At 39.6% G+C, this 22,686-nt stretch overlaps 2 protein-coding genes across 2 annotated transcripts; both read right to left on the bottom strand.

Moving 5' to 3' along the window:
- Positions 1 to 8: 8 nt before the first annotated feature.
- LOC119633298 (engulfment and cell motility protein 1) lies at positions 9 to 2,810 on the bottom strand. The gene is made up of 4 exons (XM_038026785.1): positions 2,795 to 2,810; positions 2,594 to 2,729; positions 737 to 2,287; positions 9 to 662 (listed from the first exon to the last, which is right to left on the bottom strand). The coding sequence occupies exons 2-4, from the start codon at positions 2,703 to 2,705 to the stop codon at positions 163 to 165; spliced, it is 2,163 nt and encodes a 720-aa protein (XP_037882713.1). The 5' UTR covers positions 2,706 to 2,729; positions 2,795 to 2,810; the 3' UTR covers positions 9 to 162.
- A 2,192-nt stretch (positions 2,811 to 5,002) lies between these two features.
- On the bottom strand, positions 5,003 to 22,644 carry LOC119634217 (protein purity of essence). Its single transcript, XM_038028249.1, has 10 exons — positions 22,501 to 22,644; positions 22,233 to 22,327; positions 21,508 to 21,995; positions 19,243 to 21,439; positions 18,651 to 19,175; positions 12,385 to 18,586; positions 12,122 to 12,326; positions 11,317 to 12,057; positions 5,437 to 11,254; positions 5,003 to 5,360 (listed from the first exon to the last, which is right to left on the bottom strand). The coding sequence occupies exons 1-10, from the start codon at positions 22,620 to 22,622 to the stop codon at positions 5,263 to 5,265; spliced, it is 16,491 nt and encodes a 5,496-aa protein (XP_037884177.1). The 5' UTR covers positions 22,623 to 22,644; the 3' UTR covers positions 5,003 to 5,262.
- Positions 22,645 to 22,686: the final 42 nt, after the last annotated feature.

Below are 22,686 nucleotides of genomic sequence, written 5' to 3'. Positions count from 1 at the left end.
TTAACTTCTTATGAATTACTTATGTATGTATGAGCCTGGCATCTGTAATATGCTCTTTCTTTTTGTTTGTCAGTTTTTGTTTTTAAAATCCCTTCTATAAATACGCGAGAGAATGGGTATGAAATACTTTGTATTTGCGACTTTGTGGAAGAGGTGTGAAATTCAGCTTTCGAAACAAAAATCATAATTTTCAGGATCTTCCGGAATAGGTGGAGGTTCCTTGCTTATATCGACTCCTTCCGTATCCAGCAGTCTTAACTTGATTTCCATTGACAGCAAAGTGTCGAAATCTTCTTTCTTTTGTTTGCTAACCATTTCCTGACCTAATAAAGCGTTAATTCCATCTGTCCAATAATTAAAAATGGTTTCATCCGGTGCTACAAAATCCAATGTCGAGTGATCCATGCTGTCGAAAGTAATGGAAAATGCTAGATTAACGGCCGATTTTCGAGTACGCATTTCTTTCATGTGTGGACATTCTTTGCCTTCTAATAACTGTTTAATATCTATTACGGAGACTTTATTCGGCAATTCCTCCAATGTTGGTATAGTCTTTTCATCGCAATCACCGTAATGTATGACTTTGAAATTGGGTGATAGACGGGCATACCAAAATTTATCTTTTGACCGAGCTCCTCGCGAGTACTTCGAAAAGCGTGTACCTATAAAAACAACAAAAACAACAAGTTAGCTAACACGTTAGCATTATTAGACTTACGCGACACTTAATTCTTACCTTCTACTAGAAATGCTAATCTCTGTTGTTTAATTAAGTCCAAAATATGCGGTGATATCTTCTCCTTAAGTTTTACAATAGCTGATGCCGTAGAATCACATTCTTCTTTGGATGTCCGTTCTTGTTGCCTTAAATTTGTTATTGTTTGATAGGTGAAATGGGCTATCTTGCCGCGGATATCTTCCAAATTGTCCGGTCGTTGTTTAAGGGTTCGAGTTATTTGTTCACGAACTACACTGAAAACTTTGAGAAAATCTTCACCGGTGGCCCGCATATCCTTCCATGTACGATTTAATGTCATAATACATATGCAAAAGAACTCCTCAAAGGGATGATCGTGCGTAAAGAACATAGGTTGAAAGTCTGACTGATCGGAAGGCGGCTCTCCAATACGCAAAATATCGCATAAAACTTTTACCAGCTCTATAGAGGTACGGCCAAACGGACATTCATGCTCATCGCCCCGGCATGAATTTTCATGGACAATTTTTGTATATTGTTGAGTAAAATTTCGAGCAAAGTAAACCATACAATCGAGGGCCAAAATTCCAGGTGGCGTTTCTATGAAATCTTGGGCTGGATTAATGTCGGACTTAAAACCAAGCTTCTTATAATATTGAGCAAAATTTACGTTCCCTATATTAGCGGACGAGAGATTGCCACTGCCTCCACTACCCATTATACCGGAATAATCATCAAAAGCAATACGCCTTAGTTCCTTAATTTTCTCATGAGCATCCTGATCTTGTGCATTTATTTTCATACGCATGCGTTGCTCCAATAATCCCAAGGTTAAAGTTTGCAACACATACAGTTGATGAGTCATCTCGGTACTGGTTACATTACCAATCAAAGCTAGCCGGTATTGCTTAGCGCTTATCGTATGGGCTATTTGACGTTTTCTGGCTTCGTTCGCCTTTACAAATAAGGCATTAATGAGAGCTATAGCATTTTGCATAATAACCGAAGAATTTGCATCTTGCAATAATCGTAACAAATCCTGTAGAGTAACTTCATGTTCTACCAAATTATGTTTACTACTATTTTGCACAATATTCTCTAGATTGGAGAGGGCACTCTCAGTACATTTAGAGAAATGTTGAAAGTTTCTTACTATGTAAATGTTGCGCTCTACAAAGTTATTTTGCAATATCTCCCAGGATACTGTACCGTGTTCCATTAATTCCACGAAACTTTTTAAACTGTACTTAAGGATTTCGTCCTCTTTTTCCGAGGGCTCCTCAATCATACTAATTATGATATCAAGGCCCTGCTCTTTGATAAATTCTAAGGCAAAAGTTAGATCCACGGAGAGCGAAGAAAGTTCCTTAAGGCATTTAATTTTATCAAAGGTTGAGCCGGTCCGTAAAGTCTCCAAAGCGTCATTTGCGGTTTTTGACGGCGAATATTGTAAACGCAAGACGGAACCATTTTTAATTTCATTGCGATTTTTTTCTGTAACATATTTTTGGTTGTTAGTTTCGCAAAACTGTAATGCATAATTTTCAGGATCAACGATTCCCCAGCAGCTGCAAATCTCTTGAATTTTGCCTGAAATTCATTAAAACTTAATAACAAATAGACAATGAACAAAAATCCAGGTAATATTTTACTTGAAACTTCACATTTTCTATACTACTTATGACTACTACTGTATGACTCTTTACACAGTTTTATTCCTTGTATCGCTTGGTACCGGTGTGTTCACATAAAATGTTTATTGATTGAATGATTGAAAAAAAAAAAAAAAATGGGCGTTGGTTGCAAATATTTATGTAGTCTTTACATATATCTTTCATTGTTTTTCCTTTTTTTTAATAAGTAACAAGTAAATATATTTACTTAAGCTTTACTTACCGGTTAATGGTTGACGCTGATCTAAATTTATTAGCTGCGCTATATGATTTTCAAATTCTACAGCGATTTTCACTATATGAGCATCTTTTACTGGCATCTTTTTCGGAATCATGTTAATGTTGAATTTATACGACAACTTTCCAATAATTATTTATATTATTAAGTGTTTAAAAACAAAATATCACTAAAAACAATAAATACTTGTGTACGACAAAAGATAATGGCAAAAACGAGAAGTGTATATATATAAATACTCAGATTATCTATGCATACCCTAAATACTTTGCCTGACAGAGTGATTCAAAATAAATAATTACGTAAAGCGTAGTTAGGCAGTGTTATATTAGGCCTCTAATCAAGTTTGCATCGTTTTTAAGAGACAACATAATTACTTAAAGTGCTTGAAATATAATATATAATCTTTTTTATATAAATGTATAAAACATATGCATTCATCTCCCCTTGCACGTCTCCTCAAGAGTTTTATACAATTTTTATAGACGTGGCATTCGATTTTACCCTATTTTCAAAAATAAAATGATAATTCTTTCCATATATTCATACAAGTGCTTGAAATATAACATATAAAGTTACATCGTAGTGAGATCGATCTGTCAAAGTACTTTCGTTGAGATTTATGCGCAAGATCATATGGAAATGTAACAAGTAAGCAAATTATATTCGGTCGTGACCGAATCTTCTATGCTCATCGCCTTTACCCTAAAAAAGACAAAAAAGTAAAAGAAGTAAATTTTCACGCTCTCTAATATGGAGTGGGCGCGAATGACTTTTTCTACTTTCACAGCAAATGTTTTTGTCGCATACGCATGAGAGCGTTGCAGCGGTGTTCTTCGGAAAGTTTAAGTCACTTCCAAAGAATGTTTGCAACAAGCGGACAGACGGACATGCTTAAATTCGTTTTAGAATTTGATACTGATCAAGAATATATATATATATATATATATATATATATATGCTTTGTGAAGTTTGCGAAGTTTCCTGTTGGACGTTGCAAACGTTTCGACAAAACGAATATACCCGATAAAGTAGAGCAGATAAATCTACAAAAATTTGAACGGTACCTGTACTGACTAAGATTCTCTTGCTTATCCAATTTGAATCAGTGAATTAAATATGTATTTTGTGATTTTTGTGAAACGCCCCTTTACCTCGAACAACCAGATTCGTTCATCTAAATCAATCGACAATGTAAAAATATCTGCACAAAGCGACATCTCTACATTCTGCAACTGTAATAATCAGTTGCGAGAAAGTTACGTTAAAAACATAATGAGAAATCCGGAATTTCTCTACGTACTCTCTAGTACAATTTTGAAGATATCTCGTCCCACATTATGCACATACATTAAATAATAACCAAATCACTAATACTATAATTTTATCAATATAAAAAAAAAATTTGCCGCCTATCGCCAAAGCGCTTTGCGCTTTTTCTTATATTGGGTTGGCAACTAAGTAATTGCTAATTACAGCTATAGATGTCTCTCACTTCCACTTTTTATTATATCCGTAAATGTTATATATGTTAGCTGTCATCGTTACCTAGTTTATTGCGTATATATTTTCTTAAAATTTCTTTTTAACCTCAATATTAATATGGAGTTCAAAAAACGAACGTTTACGCCATATTTTGCTTTATTATTTCCGTAAAGGAAAGAACGCAGTGGAAACCGCCAAAAAGTTACGTGATGTGTATGTAAAGGCAATGCCGAAATTGTTTTGAAAAATTCCGTTTTGGAGATTTTCCTCTTAAAGATGACCAACGTTCAGGCCGACCAGTTAAGCTTAATGAGGTTGAAACAAAAACCATCATCGAAGAGAGAGAGAGAGATTAAATGTTTTCCATACAGCCATTGAGAAGCATTTAAAACGTGTTGGTCTCATTAAGAAGCTGGACGTCATTTTCCATGGTAGGCCGCACACGTCTTTAGCCATTCGGAAAAAATTGATGCATATTTGTTGAGAATTGATATTACACCCACCATATGACGCTGATCTCGAGCCATCGAGATCGGATTACGACTTATGTCAATCCCTGGACAACTCCCTTCGCTTTAACTTTCGATGATGAGGCTGCAAAATCTCACTTAACTCGGTCTTTGGCCGAAAAGGATCAGACCTTCTACGAGCCTAGAATTTTCAAGTTGTCAGAGAGATGGCAAAAGCTCATCGAACAAAACGGAAATGCATTATATATTAAACTGAATTCCAAGTAAGAAAAAAAATCTTTTACTCCATTGAACAAATCGGCAATTACTTAGTCGCCAACCCAATATATTCTTTTTATTAAAGTGTAACATATTTACTATCCGGTCCGAATATGTCCAACCTACTCGTAAATCCAAATTAGTTGTTTTTTAAGTTTTAATAAGATTCTCAATGTTAAGTTTATGTATTATTGAAGAACGAGTAATTTATTGACAGTGTTCACTTCACTTCAATTTGTGGGTTAATTAACGTAGTATTTATGTAATGTTTATAATAACGATATTGCAATGCACGTTCGAATATTGTTTTTTTTTTTTTGTATTATTCGGTATATCGACTAAAAAGTAATTTTCGAATTATTAAATAAAAGGATATTACATATATGTATTTTATGTTGATAATTAACGGCCATTTTCCAGCATACATTATCCATAGTAGTTTTACTGACTAGAGGATGGAGCTGGTGGTGCAGTCGTAGGTAAAGAGGATAAAACATCTTCTATAAACGCTTGGGGACTTTCAATTTCACCAAAAAGGCCTTGAAATGAAATTAAAAATTATTATTAATTTATGAGTTTTTCTTATAAGCGGCATACGAAGCGAAATTTACTTACAAGCCACATCACAAAACTCTTCAAATGAAGTACAGGGTAAAAAATCTTCGGTAAATGTTTCCAACATGTCGTCGGTCTGCTTTAACATTGTTTCGTCATTTTTCCTTATATAATTGAAGAGAGAAATCGACCAATCTTCCTCTTTCGGTGTAGAGACGTTTTTAAAAAGCGTATTATAAATTGAATCCACTAGAGCCCACATCATAAGGTAGGGGCGATAGACTGTAATATATTCCTTCTCTTGACGATCAGCTGGTGTCAATAAGGCTTTGCAGGCCACAGAAGGCGATACATGGCGAGCCTGAGCTATAGCAATTAGACGCTTTAGATGGGCAACTTTGTGCTTGTTCCAAGTTTCGTGCGAATGTAATGAAAGCGACATTGTCAACAAATATAACGGGCCATCAACATCGTAAGCAGATTCCAACCATTTCTCCGACGGAGGCGATGTCAAATAAGTAAGTAATGTTTTGCTGTCCCGTGCCGCCGAACGAGAGGAAAGGAGTAAATAGACAGCGTAGAAGAGGAGATATGGTACAAAGTGCATATTAGATTGAGGTCCACCGCCTCCAGCGTCGTCGTGGAAGCTTCGTTCCCATGCAAAACGCATAAGCAATAATTTCAGATCATGAATACTGTTTGAGTAGGAAATATCGCATCGTTGGGTGCTTTCTTGCATGTAACTAGCATGACGTGTCATACAAGCAGAAAATGCTGCCTCTGACACGTCGGGACCCCAAAGCGGCAACAAGCCATTACAACGGGTATTGGCATTCTGTAGGCTGGCCCTCTCCCACTCATCTCGACCTCTGGCTAAGCGTATGGCTGATGTGTGACAATCAACGTGAACGACATTAAAGTGTGTTACAGTAGTATAACCAATAGTTTTACGTGACTTTATCTCAAACTCTTCAACGTTACATCTTTTAGTGAAGGTGTAGATACCTAAGACTTTAGCCGGCTGACAGGCATAACCTTCACGACATATGAAACAAGTAAGACCGGTCTCATCGCGTAACTTTTCAATTTTTTGCAAAATCGATCCCTTGGCTGTAACCTGGCCTTTTTCGTTTGTTCGCATGCCTAATGCGTCCAACTGTTTTTCTCTCGTGGCCATAGCTAAACGCTTTTTCTCAGCCCTGGTAAAATCACGAACTTCCTGAACTCTGGTTGCAGTAGCGGTATCAGTGCACAGAGCCTCTAAAAGGTTTTCAGCCAAGCTGCCAACGTGTTCGTCGCTACTTACTTGTTCCAAGCGATGTATTATGGGTATAATATCTTTACTAATCGCTAATTGTGTAGCTTCATGTTTCGTAGCTAATCCTGTAAGGAATCGCAATATATACTTGAGACTTGGACGAGATATAAACTCTTTTAGTTCATCGGAATCGGTTCGCAATAATGTTGGCTTAACGCATGGAGCATACCGTGTTATATAACTGATGGCTTTCTCAACTATGCCCAGACCTACTATATAATCCTTCAGAGTGCCTCCGATACAATTGTGTTCAATTTGATTGGTCAAAACGCAGAATAACTCTAATTTGAATTCTTCCTCGGAACTGCGCTCGAGGTCGAATTTATCGAAATCCAAAATATCTTTGAAATGTTCACATAACAAAGCCATCTTAACTTCGTTACCATAAACTAATGCGGCCAATACCCTTATAAGGTGACGTAAAACTGACGGATTATTGCGAACATTTGGACATTCGGTGCAAGAAATAAGGGCTGTAACATATTCTGGACCACCGAAAGTTAAAGAAAATTGCAAAAAGGAATCCAACGTATCACTCGCCGCTTTAGATAATATAGTTTCCATAATCTCAAGTAATTGCTCAGTAACGGATGATTGCATAGAATCCGGCTCTGACTGTAAACATATCTGAAGAACTTTCAGCAACGTATTAACAGCTCCCAGTTCTGGTTGACACAAGACCTCCTGGCACCGTCTTACCTTCACGCAAATTAAGAATAATTTCAATAGCACTTGTATCAATTCACGTGTGCGTGTTATGCTTTGTAGACTACCAATTCGATCCAGCATAACTTTAAGACCATTGCAATCGGCCAAGACATTCGCCATGCGATACAGTTGCTCCGTATCAACTTCTTCTTGGGATTTATTACTTAAAGTCTCCACAAACTCTTCGGTGGCGTCGCCTAGAAGGCCTCGCATGCGGTAAACAATACGCATCGCATCTCGTTCACCACCCTCGGCCAGCCAAATTTTTTTATAAACTTCTTTCACAGGCAAGTCCAAGCTTATAATCTTGTTATTCACTAACAATTCCATTCCGTTATCATCTTCCAGTAAGGCTATCAATTCACAATCTGTGCAAATTTTGTTCTTGATATCACGCATTAGAGGCCCTAGGCCAACCTCGGTGGAGGGATAAGGATTGCCTAACATTCGACCTTGCAAAAAGTCTTCCTGTTGCGGATCCTTTTCTAGCGTCATGAAGAACTCATTTTCATCGTTTTCCTCAGGATGTATAATAGAGTAGAGTCGTTCAAAAATGAACACTGGCGTTTTAATGTCCTTAACAGGGGTTTTTTCTACGGTGTCTGTTAAAATTTCCATGAATGCTCTGGTCTCTTCTTCGGTTCCACTGGTCATTTCCTCTAACATTTCTAAAAGTTTCTCTTGCGCGTCGTCAATAAGACGGGTGCGTTGCACTACAAGTTTCCTTAAAGAAAGATAGCCTTCTAAAACGGGACCTAATAAACGTGTCTTGTACACTTGACGTATGTTTGGACTTTCCAAGAAAAGAGCCAATAGTTCAACAAACTGTCTGAGAGCGTAACCTTGTGAAAGATCAGACGAGAGTGTAGTTTCTTCCATACGATGGATTTTCTCTATTTCGGCGGTAAGTAATTGAGAAATATCTGTCAAGACGCCTTTCAAGGCCAAATACTGGCGCCAAGGTGTTTCCACAGCTAACAAACGATATAAAGACAGAAAATCAGTGCTAGCTTCGCCAGCTTCTCCTACGTACTTTAGAAAGCCGGTAAGTAAATTCAAAATCTCTCGTTTGCGTTCATGAGTACGACATAGAACAGTAATTAATGAACATACTAACGGCCGGCGAAAACGAGAATTTGTATTAAATAGTATTGGTTGAAGCCAATTCGCACTCAATACTAAAGGCTGGTATGGCTGGCCTTTATTTAGAAGACGTGTACGCCAAAGTAAGCCATATTTTTCAGTTAGATATGCTTCGCGTATTAATTTACGACGTTTTGCTTTAGATTCGCTGTTAAGCGGTGGGGCTTCGCGACTCTTCTCTCTTTCATCAACGGGTTGCGTACCGCCCAAGCGGACTGAGTTTGTTTGTTCAGATACCATGGATTGCAAAACTGCTGCCATATTTTCATCCTGCAAAACATTACCAGAACTACCTTCCGAGCAATCTACCCCCATAAATGGTTTCATCATTTTATTATGTGTTGATGTCGGCATACGTGCTTTCCAAGCTTCGTAAGTATGTTGTGGATCTTCACGCAACCACTTGTTAAAATCCACGCTCAAGCCATCTACGCAGGCTACAGAGGAAAGTGCCGAGGGGCTAAGATCACGATTTAGCTTTGTAGATGGTATAGTTGGAGAAATAAGTTTTAACATTATATGTAAACATGGCTGTATAACAGAATACGCCGGACCCCGTGGCGTACGACAGGTAAGCAAAAAGAGTTCGAAGACCACTTTCAATTTTTGCTCCCAACAAAAATCATCTTGACTAATCAATACTCGCAAAAGTTCCATTTCGTGGTGTATAGCCGAATCCAAATTCGTGAGGGGTATAGATCCTAATAGAGCAGTTTTCACTCGCTCGCTTATTAAATCCAAAAGATTCATGCAAGCATCCTGGTTACTCTTCGTTAATAACACCAATAAATGGCGGACTTCATCTTGGATTTGAGCTGTTCCTCTACGTAAATTATGTTGAGCCAACTCCTCTACTAGACCTTGACTATAAAGCACTAAGCGGCACTCGTAGTTAGAAGCCATTGCTCTCATTAATGTTAAGCATTGCTCGGTGGATGCCAAAGCGCAACCATAGCATCTATTAATAGCATAATATTCACGACCATCTGGTTGTGGTTGGCTATTGGTTTGATCCATTTGACTGCGATCATAGGCAACTAACTCACTGCGACAAGCTTTGACCTTTTGAACAATCTTTGACAATTCCTCAAAAGAGGTGCGCGATTCCACACAATATTTTTGAGCCAACAATTGAATAATCTTGTTAACCTGTGAAGTGCTGTGTATGGTGCCCAAGCTCTCATCCATGAGGCGATCAGAAGAGCCATGTTCGGCGAACTTTTGCAAAAGCAATTCGAGCATTTGTTTATTAGCTAACAATTGACGATAAATGCGATCGGCTCTTTCGAGAGAGGAGTGAATAATTTGTACAGTTTTAGCGCGATCTTCAGCCGACTCGATCGGGTCGACAGCACAACATACACGGCCGTATATGCTGAAATCAAATTTTGCATATTTGCAGAAACCGCAAGAATGACACAGGAATGGGTCTTTCTCGTCATAATTAATTGCTCGGCATTTATGACATTGAAATACATTCTCGCCACAGTTACCACATACGCCTGGATAAGAGGGCACAGCAGCGCTACAGCGAGGACATTGTAAATTCTCCGAAGATCCCGTAACGGTTTCATAAAAGTCAGCATATTCGATCATTAAATTGCAGGCCGTTATAGGTAAGGGAAAATCAATCTTCACCTCGGTTTGGCCAGATTGCAAAGTCACGGTTCTGGCCTTATGCCACATGGCTTGACGATTCTTTAATTCGACCACTGCCTGCACGGTACGGTTATTGTAATAGATGTTTATTGTACGAACCATTTTCGTGCGTTTCAAATCGGCAATGCGCACAATTAGCTTGGATATAGTATGACATTGGACCAATTTTACAATCATAGTTGTAGTAGTAAATTTTGAATCAGATTTGATAGATGGCAACTTGATGTTGGCCATTGGGACTTCTGGATTGTTACAAACGAGGCAAGGTTCTGATTCCAAATAGTAGCCGTTCATTTGCAAAATTTGTTCCAAAGCAGTGTAAATCGATGCATTCGGATGCTTTGAGAGTAAATCGTTTTGTTGTCTCAATACTTCCACGGCTTTTTCTGTAAATTCTGGTAAGCGATTCATAATACTTTTAGTGCTTAATGTCAAATAACCCAAGATGTCGACGAATTGAGCAGTGCGTCGACCGAACGCTGGAACTAACGGCCACATATTCCACAAAATATTAATTAGTTTTTCTTTCTGACGATCGTTGGAGTGTTCGTAAATAGCATACACGAGGGAATGAGCCTGCCAGCGTATCGAAGTGATATTCGTTTCCAATAAAAATATTCTCACAAATTTATTGAGCAATGTGTCCGAAACAAAACGGAAAATCTGATGAACAAAAGTGCTACAATGTGTGGCATCAAATTTTGAATCGAAACTCATTTCAATTTCTTCGGATTTGTCACGTTCTGATCGTAGCTTAGCTCCGGTGGAGGAAGTGGTCTGTTCAGTTTGCTGTTGCTGCTTAACAGCCTGAACATTATTACACATTGCCGCCTGTAAAAGTTGCAGAATAATTGGGGAAACTCCATCGTCCAATTGATAGCAAGCAATTTCAATCAGCACCGGTATAACATCTTCATGTATTAGGCAGAATTTTTGCCAATTGCCCGTACGTACTTGGCTAATTTCTTGACACGTGCGTAAATGTTCAGTTAGCTCAACCAGCGAGTCGTAGCTAAGCATTGGTATAGACTGATTAGTCAAGACTAAATTCTAGAAATGGCAAGAAATAAGCATTTTTGCTAGAGAGAAAAATGTCTGTTTAATATGTTTACCTTCGTATTGTAAAGATTGCAAAGATCTTTAACATAGTTAAAGTGCACGTCCAAGGAATGACCGTCGCGGAACATGCGGAATTTTTCTTTATTGCCGCAAATATACATCAAAAGTTTGCGCACTTGACGTCTCAATAAGGCATTCAGGTTAAGCATCATGTATTCACATAATGTGTAGGTCATATTCTCACAATACTTAAGATACCAATCGAAAGAACCGGGATGTGTAGCACTCAAACGCAAGATTTGATAAGGTAAACGCACCGATACTTCGGTCAGGAGGGCGTCATACGATTCAAACACATCCGGATAGTTTTTAAGATAATTATGTGGTATCAACGTCGATATATCGGGCTTGGGGCCATAGCGCACCGGTTTCAATAGATTATTTTGTGTTGGAGTAACAGCTGACCCGCCAGCAATTGGAGTACCGGCGTTATTGCTGCTAGAGGCAATAGCACTTACGACGCCAGTCGAAGAGGTGGCCGCTGCCTGATTTTGTTCATTTGACACCCGCTTCCAATGTTGCAATAAAGACTCCATAACAACCAAACAGAAAGGGAAGGCGCAATGATTGCTAAGTATTGTAGCTGTCGTGCTTGCTACGAAGGACGCATTATCTTTAAACTGGTGTGGTGGAGAAGTGGTTCCGGCTTGCTTCGATTTAGTCTTACCCATAAGTACACCGAAAACAGATAGCAAGGCTAAACGTACTTCATTGTTCGGACTTTTGTCTTTCATCTTAAAAGATATTTTCATATTATATAATATTCAGTGACCAAATACCAAATTTTGATTGTTTTACCTTTGAAGCATTCGCATTAGAATCCATTCCTATATAATTAACAAGGGCGGTTAGTAAATCGTTCAGTATTTTCTGATCACGTTCATTATTTCCATTCAAGTCCGTCGTCAACATAAGTATAACTTGTATTAAAGGTATAGCTCGAAATCCGTTGCAATCGTCCAAAGTGGAAATATTTGCAATGATACTTTCCAAAATCGCAATCCTATATAAATTAAATCGGTCGTTATTTCACTTAAAATGATTCTATTGTGGAAACTTACCTCAAATCATGTATCTTAGCCAACTTTTCATCCTCATTGCCGTCGTTTTCTTCTGTTTCGTTGCTTTGACTTGGCTCTAAGATTACACGGCTTGACGTCGGCACTTGTACGTCCATGGCGGTTGAAGCAGATCCGCCAACGGCCCCCTTTGTACTGCTACTAACGCTAGCTAAGCTTCCGCTAGCTCGAGGGGGAGAGGCAGTAGCGCCAGCGTCTCCATATGTACTGCTGCGTCCCGAAGTGCCGCCAATGCTCTCCACTCCGCTGCCACCACTTTCAGAACCGCCACTTCCTGCCGGCTCAGCAGGCGAAGTTCTTAACGTTGAACCATCAGTAGCTACGTTGGAACCTTCATCATCTGAACCAGCAGCCGAAGCACTAGCTCCAGCTCCAGCTATTGCCTGTAACTGTTGATGAGCTTGCTGTATCTGGGCAGCTGCATTACGCATGCCCTGTAAATTTGATAGGCCTTGCTGTAACTGTTGTAAGCCAGCTTCCGCTCCTTCATGTTGCTGTAAGCTTAAGGCAATAGCAAAATCCATGATTGCTTCATCATCGGCATCTTGTTGCAAACCCAGTAATTGAGGAAAACCGCCACCAATAAAAGCTTCTAAAGGATCAACCATAACGTTAGGATCTGCGGCAGCTGCGGCTACAAATTCGGCGCTACCACTACGGGCAACTGCATTTGGAGAATTACCTCCGACCACCGCTGGGGTTACCACCGGTACCGGTCCCGCCGCTTCATCTAAGGCATCATCTTCGCTTCCGTTCGGAGCCATTACTGATGGCGCATTATTCAACGCCGGTGGTGTAGGCGTCGAACATATCGGTGGCGTTATAATAGCCACTTTGCGTCTCTTTAACCTAGGGCTTAGTAGCAAAATAATGGCTTCCTTGGCACTATGACTAATTAAGCTCGATTCATTCTTGAGTAGTGCTATGAAATATTTGATGATGTGTTCGACTTGAGTTATGTCGGCCAAAGCAAAGGCATGCATTATCTCTACCAGACAGTGAACAATAGTCTCAGTATGACATAAGCCTTGTTTAACTATAGAAGTAGGCTCATCTAACTGTGGTGTGACTTGATACAATTTTTCCAAGAATTCCATGAGATCAGCAATAACTTCGAATTTATTCTCCATACAAATTTTTGTTAATGATTGGGGACGAGCCGTAGCAATACCGCGAACCATTAAAACCAAACGATAAAAAGCTTCAGGGTCAATGTCCTTTAAGGTCTCGCGGCAGCTTAGTTTGGGTTTCATCGATTGTAATTCGTTGTGTACGTAAACTAACATTTCAAGGTCCTTATAGGAATGGTACGATTGTCGGTTGCCAAACAGGGTAGCTAGAACGTAACGAGATTGTACTTGCACTTGATTCGGTGTGGGCATCAGGAGCAGTGATGTAGCTGTTTTTGTAGCTTTCAGTTTAATAGTTGATGTCAAAGATGAACCTCCACCCAATAAATTCAAGGCGAAATCTAAGACATCCAAAAGATTGCTAACCATTTTATCCAAATTCGTTATGTAGTGGTAACCATCGTATGCACCACCTGTCATCAACGCGCTCGACGATAGTCCGGCATTATTCGTGACACCCACTGCCGATGTTCCGCCTGCCAAATTTGCTTCTTCAGCATCATCCGGCCAACCTAAGAGATCTTTGGATTTCCCATACACTTCAATACTATCTAACATACCGACATTCTCTGCATCCCTAGATTTGCCAAATATGACTTTTAAAGTTTTGTCAGATTGAAGTATTTCTTCTCTTGTTAATGGTATGTCAAACCAACGTGCTCTGCGAACAGGAGTAGGTATTGTACGTCCAAGTATAGTAACATTTTGTGGAGTACGCTGTGGATCTTGTGTTCCCAAAAGTACTCGTATTCCTACAATAACCATATTTGGATCGTTATTATACACTTCTAAGGTGAAACCTGTCGGTTTGGTAGATGCTACAAACATTCCGGTTGAAAATAGGCGATTTTTTAGCTTTTGTTTGTTATAAATCTGAAGTAAGTCATTGCCTCCGAATTCCACATCTGGCAGCATAGTGCAGTGCTCAAAGAAATCGATGGGGAAAATTGGCTGGCCATTCGATCCCGTTGACTTTTGCTGATGGCTCGATTTGCGTTTAGTCTTCTTCTGATTAGTAGAGGAAGAAGGGATCTTGGAATAGAGACTAGATGTGTAAAATTGATTTCCCAACGGTTGCACTTGATGAGAAAGCCAAAAACTAGTAGTGTCTGGTTGTGCAGTGAATATGCGAAGGCTGCCGTCTTCACAAAGTAATATGAGTGTAGTTTTTTCAACACCAGCCACCGTGTGGCGGATAGCCACCATGTCCATTATACGTGATTTTGATGACTGGGCTTTAATCTCTTGCATTATTATTCGGTCAGGTGTGAACATAAATATCACTGGATTGTTAGACGTGTGCATCATGGCGCACACTAAACCAGGATGGCCAGGAATTTCAGTCCATTGACACAACGGTTGCGGAGGTCCCTTCGACGAATTTTTAGAAGCAGGCGCGGTTTGCAAATGGGTTATACATTTAACACCTTTGTTGACATCGAGAAGTGGGGCAACAAAGCTACGTCCAACCGAATAACTAAAAAACAATAATTGTAAAGTGTGCGAATAGTAAATAGATACTCCCCCTCCTGCTACTTGACCGTTGACATCTTTTATTTGTGTATGGTTCAATTCCAAAGTATTCGTGACATAAAAGTCGCCATGTATGGCTAGACTTTGATCATCCAGTTTTTGGTAATAAATATAACCCGACGAAGCTATAATCAACATATAATAAACTCCATCTTGATATACAAACGCACAATCCCGAATTTTTCCGACGGCTACCAAAAAGTAGTACTCGGGGCTGTAAGAATCTTCAGCTAATTCATAAATCTTGACGTAGTCTGCAGTAACCAAAGCCAACATGGTTTGCGAACCAGGCAACCAAATAGCTTTTTTAATAAAATTTCCATTTTCAAGTTGGGGCGTGAGTACGATATGATCGTTAGTCGTACCACTATTAGCGAAAGTAAGTATATGGCATTCTTTGAGGCCGCATACGGCTAGACAATCCTCATTGGAGGGATTAGCGGTCAGCGATAATACAGTGCAAGGAATGGGAGCTGAAGAAAGTTGAGTTAAAGTTAACTTGCGTTTGGCAGCATCTGCTTGTTTCAGCAAAGCCGACAATTGCAGTATTGTTACTTTGCCTTTTTCATGCGACACAGCTAAATGTTGCCGCTTGCCATGCGGTGATGATAAGCAGCAGAGAGCGACACGTCTTACCAATCCAGATGACAATAATTGCTTAATAGTTTGACCTTGATCTCCAGAATAACTCATACGCACATTTTCGAAGGCTCCCTCTTGCGAGCCTAATGTAGGCACCATCAACTGATCACTGAGCTGGAAGCTCTGATCGCCCATATGTAGACGACCCAAGGCTACTTTAGCCCGCTTATGACAACCCACAATCGAAAACATTTCGCAATTTTCACGTATGGCTGGTATTAAAACATCAAAGAAGTCCAAAATACAGCGTACTATGATACTCCACTGTTCAGTGTTTTGCAGGGCTTCGCGCGACGATTCCAATAATTTACTAAGTAAACTAATGCGTTCACTTGTTTGTGCGGAACATAAAGGAAAATTCATGCCAGATGTTGTCGTCGTGGTGGCATTGGCCGCGCTACTGACTGTTGCAGCAGAAATGTGAGAAACTTGTGAAGGTGGAGTTTGAGCCCTTTTGGCAGCAGAGCTCGTTGCATAACTGGATTGATGATATTCGCTTTGACTTGATCGGTTTTCTACGCCTGCGCTGAGCCTACGACTCAATGCTTGGCAAGATCCGTCTTCCTTAGCTCCACAATCGCAAAAGAAGTTACCGTATTTAGCATAACTGACATCATGTCCCTTGTGACAAACTCGGGCACATACTGAGCACACGCCCACTGTATTTACCATATTGCAAGTGTGACAATGATACCAATGTTGATTCATGAACTCTTTCTGCGTTTGAGAGAAAGTACACAACTTGTTGTTGAGACTATCCTCATCGGAATCCTCCACAAAAGAGTCTTCGTCTCCTTCAGCTCCTAATTCATCCATCAATTCCTCCAATTCGGTTTGGATATCGTCATCCCACGGTGGTTGCTGATGTTTGCTGCCGCGATAACCTAAACTCTGCAATAGTTCTCCCAGATAACGCAGCAAAGCATTGATATTATCCAATGTGGTTGAAGGCATTATTAAAGAGGCCAAATTTTGAGCCTTCTCTAAAACCTGAAATTTAGTTATTTCCAACCACATAATGGTCACATTGAAAAGTGTAGCGTGTCCGCGCACGGTGCTCGTATCTGCCAGAGTAATCATGATCTGTAAGATATCTGCAAAATCGGCAGCCTCTTGAGGTGGAGCAATAAGGGATTGTCCTAATTGCAAGAGAGATTGAAATAGAAGCATAGCTACGTTATTGGGCCCTTTTCCATCGCGTACAATATATTTAATCACACTAAGTAATAATGCTCCATTACGTTCAATTTGCACTGCTGGTTGATCTTCTTGTGTAGAAGCGTCTGATTGATTAGTAACCATTAAACTGCTTCCAGCCTGTTGCTGCTGCCACAGACTAAGCGATTGAGCTACCTGAAGACTATTGCCCGCGCCGACAATAGCCGCACCATTTGCATCGTCATCAATGTCCATTTCTTCAGCACCATCTAGAGCGGATGATTGAGCCAATTGATCCGAAATGCTGGGCATTGCGGAAACAGTGGCCATATTTGTGGGTGTCTGTGCGTTGCTAGAAGGTGTGCTTGAAGCCTGTATGCCAGTTGTAAGGGCTTTTTCCGTCGTATCTGTATTAGTTTGAGCACCCTGCGGTCCATATATAACGTGGCTAAGCCATAACTTGATACGTGTAGGCTCAGCATTCGCCAATTCACTAAAACACTCGACCAATTGCTCACGCGGAAAATGACAATCTGCTTGTTCAGATAGCTGAAACAATTTTTCAAAAAATTGTAACAAGCGACGGGCATACGACATCGATAGCGATGTGCCCGTAAAAGATAGCAACAACTCCACCAAACTACCTCTCTCATCGCCGCTCGATTTTGTACCGAAAAACTCATACATAGCTTTCACGCCCATGGATTTGTCTAGCATTTGAGACATGGATTTTAAGACGACCATTACCAATGCCTCATTAAATATCATGGGCTGATGTGAGCTATTGGCGATGTTACGTAATTCTTCAGAGAATTCTAGCAATAATTTGTAATAATGTTTTAATATATACTTGAAAGTCATGAGTTGTTGGTTATCACTTGACTGATCTGTATCTTCCATCAACGTCTGTAAGCATTTCTCTGCAATGTCGTAAGCGTACTCCATTCGAACGTCCAGCATGGCCTCTATCAAGATAGGCTTTAATTGTTCTTCAACAAATGACGCCGTATTAGCATCCTGCGATTGCACGCAATGCCCCAGTAAAAGATTTATCAAACTAAAAAGGCTCTTTAAACAGTGCTTAAGCGAATTTAGTGTACTGTAGTAATTATAATGCGTGAGTTCTGATATATGAGCTTCTATCACAGTAGAGGTGTACTCTTCGACAGGATACTGTTGGCTTTGATTGGTGTTATTATTAAGGAAAACAGCTTCCGAGACTGGTAAACATTTCAACCAATCACCTGTGATAATTTCCTGATCTTCATTGGGTAGTAATTTCAAGTAGGTAGCGCTCAATTCTTCAGTATGAGCATTTTTTGAATTTACGATCGGTATTATATGATTCAATATATTGTGCGGCGTTAAATCACTAAGGTGTTGCATCATTTTTGTACGCAGAGTTTCTGATAAAATTTTAAAAGTTTGGATCAATGTAACTAACAGTTGCTTACTGTATTGGACGCGTTCTTGCAACACAGTGGACGCGTTGCTACTACCCTCCCCTTTTTGATCGCTTCCATCAAAAGAAGCTGTATAGTTATCTTCGGTAGTGGCGCCGGCACCAGAGGGTATCGGTGAGCTATTTGAGCCGGGACTAGTTGTTGTTGGAAAACTGGAGGCTCTTTGAGGTTTTATACCCTCTTTTTCCGCCCAAGCTACTGCTTTCATATGAGCCAATATGGCATCCAATAATATGACGTGCGATAAACGAAGATTAGCTACAAAAAAAAACTCGTGTCAAAATAAATGAAAAAAATATCATAAAATATTATTCAAATTTACCTGGATCTTCTATTTTATTGAATGCCTCAACTCCTAGCAAAGTTTGCTTCAAACTGAACTTTATGTCGCTTACACGATCGCTGACATTATTCCATAAAGTCTCAGCAAATTGGGTGTACATGCCCTGTTTTATCAAACTATTGACAATTAAATAGTGTGAAGTCGGGCAACGTATTGACCACATCAACGAATGCAGATTCGGCGTTTTATCGGCCGTTAACTGCTCGACATGTGTTGTGGAAGGCGGCAGACCCAACAACAATTTCCAACATATGCCAAAACAATAGCGGATAGCGCAGAGGGTATGAGTATTAGATTTAGATTGCCATGATAATGTCATATCGGTAATAGACAAAATATCAATTAGAGCGTCAACTAGCAAAGGATATTTTAATTTATCCGGTGTGCAAAGAATAAAATTCCACGCCAACCCGTCTAGCTTGAATTCTTGTTGTGAAACTGTAACCGATGCCGATGTAGAGGAATCGCTAACTGCAGTCAGCGAGTAAAATGTAGGACGCATGTCTGAAAAGGAAAAAGCGAATGAAAAATAGCCAATTACGCCAAAAAAAATAATTCAGGAATATCCTACTTGTTAAACAATCTGTACCACTCTTCCGAAATTTTTCTTCAATATCTTTGCGACAAAATGAGGTTAATTTTGTCTTACTATTGAATAAATCAGAAATTTTTTGACTTTCATGCATCGTACTTATGCTGAATAGATTCCAACGCACTTGATCAAGAAGTTCGGGGGGAGCATTATATAAATGCTTCATGAGGTATTCCAGAAAGAGTAATAAACGAGATAGCAACATTATTTGGCTGTTTCGAATAGGCTTTCCGGATGGCACCTCACGGCAAATTTCAGCGCAGCGTATAACACCGCCTGCTGTTAGCAGTAATATAGATTTTTTTTGCATAAGATTAAGTGAATGGAAAAGGAACAACAACAGTTGAGCATGTTCCATATTCAGATCTTCGTAATCGACATCCGATGGCATATTGGCAATAGAAGTACCGCATACTCCTTCAACTAACGTGTTAATTAGACGATGCCAAACAGATAGACAAGCCGCCTCCTTTTCTTGAGTTGGTTTTAGCAAAATTATTTGCACCAATACCGAAAGAGTACTCGGATATATCTGTAAGGGCCATGTACTAGTTTCTGTAGACCAAGGAGAAACGCCCAAATGCTGCAACAAGTTCGATTGCAATGTTTCATTAACCAAAGAGGCCGAAACCAAATTATGAAGATAACGGCCAACAGAGCCCGAAAATCGGATCATTGCCGTCTGCCATTTAGAGCAAACTGTAGCTTCGGTTTCACCACGCGCTGAGTCGCGATCAAGATCTTTCAGGATGTTAGCCAATAGCAACATTTGCTGATCGCTTAGCCCCGCCTTCACGTAGCGCTGTAGATACGCATGCTTCTGGGAAAAAAACTGATCCAGGAAACTGAATATTTGCGCGGCTAAATCTAAATATTCGTGCGGCTCGTCCAGTGCAGGAACTAAATTTGATTTTTGCTCCTCAGAGCTTCGTTCTTGAGTCTCGTTTGTAACGTTTTCTTCATTCGATTCGGGTAGAAGGGTTTCTTTGAACCAGTGGCCCAAATAACTTTCACTGTCATCTTCCTCCGAATTATCTGAACATGATAAAGTGTCATTGAAGTATGTAGTAGAATCTGAGTAGCTAATAGGTTCACACTCGGTGCGATCCTTGGCGTTAGCTCTTTTTAAGTTGCAAGCTTTGCGATAGGTTACTGTGGCTAAGAAAGTAAACAACTGATGCAAAGTAGCGGTATTTAAAATGCGCATGACTCGTTGCAAGGTGGTATAGTTCTCCAAAATCTCGAAATTGGCTGGTTCTGGTAAAGAAGATTGTTGGTTGCCAGCTGTAGAACCAACATCCGAGGAAGTACTTTCTATTTTCAAATCTTCAATTAGTTCGGTTAGTAGCTTGATGCAGTGATTAGCAATTGCAGCATTTAAAACACCGAAACCTTGCTGAACTTTGAAGAGGTTCACTCTAGCTGTAGGAGTAGAAGGTGTAGGTTGTGAAGCTGAGCCAGTACCTGTTCCACATTGAGTGTCGGTGCTTTTGCTCTTGCTCTTAACAGAATCTTCTTTAACATTGCCCGTGCCACCTGTGCTGCTTCCCGAAGCACCTAGAGCACCTTGTATGCCGCTGACTAGCAGCCAAGCGCCGAAACATAAATGATTTTGATAGATGTGTGAACGCGCTCCGTTCTTAAACATATTTCCGATTGTGGTATAAATTTCCAACGCCTTGTCTACTATAAATCGAGCATGTTCTTCATTATCATCCGCATCCTTTGCACAAGATTGGGCGGAATTCACACCTGCTCCTCCGCCCGTTGTGCTAGAACCGCCAGCTGAGGATCCTTGGCTTTTCTGACCACCAGCCGAGCTGGTCATACTTAATACACTACTGGCTATGGACGTCAAGACAGCGCAATATAAAGCTGATATTGCACATCTAGATAATTTCGTTATGCGGCTGGGTGTTAAAGGTTGAAAAATAGGTAATGTTAATGCCTGATCTAAGATCGATATATCGTGAACCATATGAGTTAACGTGTTTTTGATTTGTGTAGCCTCTACTTGCGTTAAAGGCAGATATAAAGGCTTATGTGGCAAATTTGAAATGGTTTCTTGGTATTTAAGCCGATAGCGTGTCAGTATGGGCAACGAACAAACATCCAATATAACGTCAGCGCCATTTAATGACTGCAGATATGATATATTGGAAGAATAAAAAATTTCCTACAGAATATAAAACGAACGTTCATAATTAGGGAAGTGCTTATGCCATATCCATGGGAAGAACTTACCGAACAATCTGTCAATTCTTCACTTAGAGGAGCCCAAGTAATTTTGCCTGCCTCTAATGGAGCGGTTAATTGTTGTATAATAATTGATGACAAATCCGAGCGTGAACGTTTTATTTCTGATTTCGGTGAATCCTTATCACCCGAACTGCTACCGCCTCCAGCACTGCTGCTGCTGGAAACGATGCTTTTTGTATTTTCGGGATATTTGCTGCTTTTCAGTACCAAAGCAACCACATTGTGATCAAATTGTAACGTTGTGCCTACAGAGCCGCTAATGCTTGATAAACTGGTGCTGTTATTTCCGCTAGCCGTTGAGCCTCCAGTAGATGTGGCTTTCGAATTCGATGGTGGCTTTCCTTCGCATAAACTTTTCAACGCCGGCAAAAGCCATTTTATTTCGTAAACACTTACTTTATCCAAACGATGCAATATGAAACGTATGAGTATAGCGCATGCTTCGTGGATTTGTGGTACTTGTGTTTGTGAAACTGTGAGTGTATAAATAAAATATATACGTAAAATAGCTGCCGATATTCAAGTTAGTAAGAATCAAACTGAAAATTTTCGAAAAACTAATATTTTTTACATTGACGAAAATCAATAAAAATTTGACTTATTTTCAGTTGGATTTGCGTTTCTTTTAATAAGTAAATGGGTATGTGCAAACATACCAATGTATAGTTTATACTCAGAGACCTCCTTGGTCGCACAAAACAAGGACTTACCATATTTGCATTGGCTCAATTTATCGGCCGCCAAGGCTGCAAAGGCTGTATAAAATTGTAAATAATTGTTGTCTTCATCAAAAAATTCATTTTCGCTGCAATAGTAACGAAAAAAAGTTATATTAAAAAGGTGAAAATTTCACAACGAACAAAATTTTCTTTTGTTCGGTCGGCCATCTTTGATTATCGAGACAGACGAAATCGATATGTAAAAAGCTTTTTTAAAGAAAATTTTTCATCTACTTAAAATAAATTTTTTTTTACTTACAAACGCGTGATGGCTTTAACATAGTTTACGATTTCATTCTTATTTAATACTTCATTCCGATTACTTAAAAGTGGTTTTATTATGGAACTCCAATCCGAAGAACCTCCGCTATGAGCTGACATTTTTTTAACAATGATAATCAATAAAACAGTGTTGTGTAATACATAGATTTCACTTAAAAATAAA

This window comes from Glossina fuscipes, unplaced genomic scaffold, assembly GCF_014805625.2.
Source record: "Glossina fuscipes isolate IAEA_lab_2018 unplaced genomic scaffold, Yale_Gfus_2 2, whole genome shotgun sequence".
Classification (NCBI taxonomy): domain Eukaryota; kingdom Metazoa; phylum Arthropoda; class Insecta; order Diptera; family Glossinidae; genus Glossina; species Glossina fuscipes.
The sequence above is the reverse complement of the archived record's forward strand: the minus strand, read 5'-3'. Positions and strand labels throughout refer to the sequence as shown.